This window comes from Rhincodon typus, chromosome 13, assembly GCF_021869965.1.
Source record: "Rhincodon typus isolate 14 chromosome 13, sRhiTyp1.1, whole genome shotgun sequence".
NCBI classification, from domain to species: Eukaryota; Metazoa; Chordata; class Chondrichthyes; order Orectolobiformes; family Rhincodontidae; genus Rhincodon; species Rhincodon typus.
Window position 1 is genome coordinate 32985550 of NC_063344.1, and position 234 is coordinate 32985783.

The 234-nt window shown below is 59.0% G+C and overlaps 1 protein-coding gene across 1 annotated transcript in view; it reads left to right on the top strand.

Moving 5' to 3' along the window:
- The window catches only part of lsg1 (large 60S subunit nuclear export GTPase 1), a 27910-nt gene continuing 27676 nt past the window's right edge, over positions 1–234 (top strand). Inside the window, exon 1 of the mRNA XM_020530971.2 lies at positions 1–232. Within this exon, the coding sequence (XP_020386560.2) occupies positions 131–232 (102 nt within the window). The 5' untranslated portion in view covers positions 1–130. The remainder of the gene's footprint in view (positions 233–234) is intronic.

A 234-nucleotide genomic window follows, 5' to 3' on the forward strand; every position in this document is an offset into this window, starting at 1 on the left:
GATAGATTTTGCCTTTCACTTTGAACTCCGCCGGAACCTTCGAGTCGGGGCCGCTGGATCCTGGGGAACGGATGCCTGACGCATAGTCTGACCGTTTGGTCACGTGTGGGAATCGCCTCGAGCTGGGGCCATGGGTAAGAAGAGAATCGGCGGCGGCGGTGGGGGCCTGGGCCGAGCTATTATCAAAGACAAGAATCAGGCTGCAGGGAGACTGCGGAGAACTGACAGCTGGGT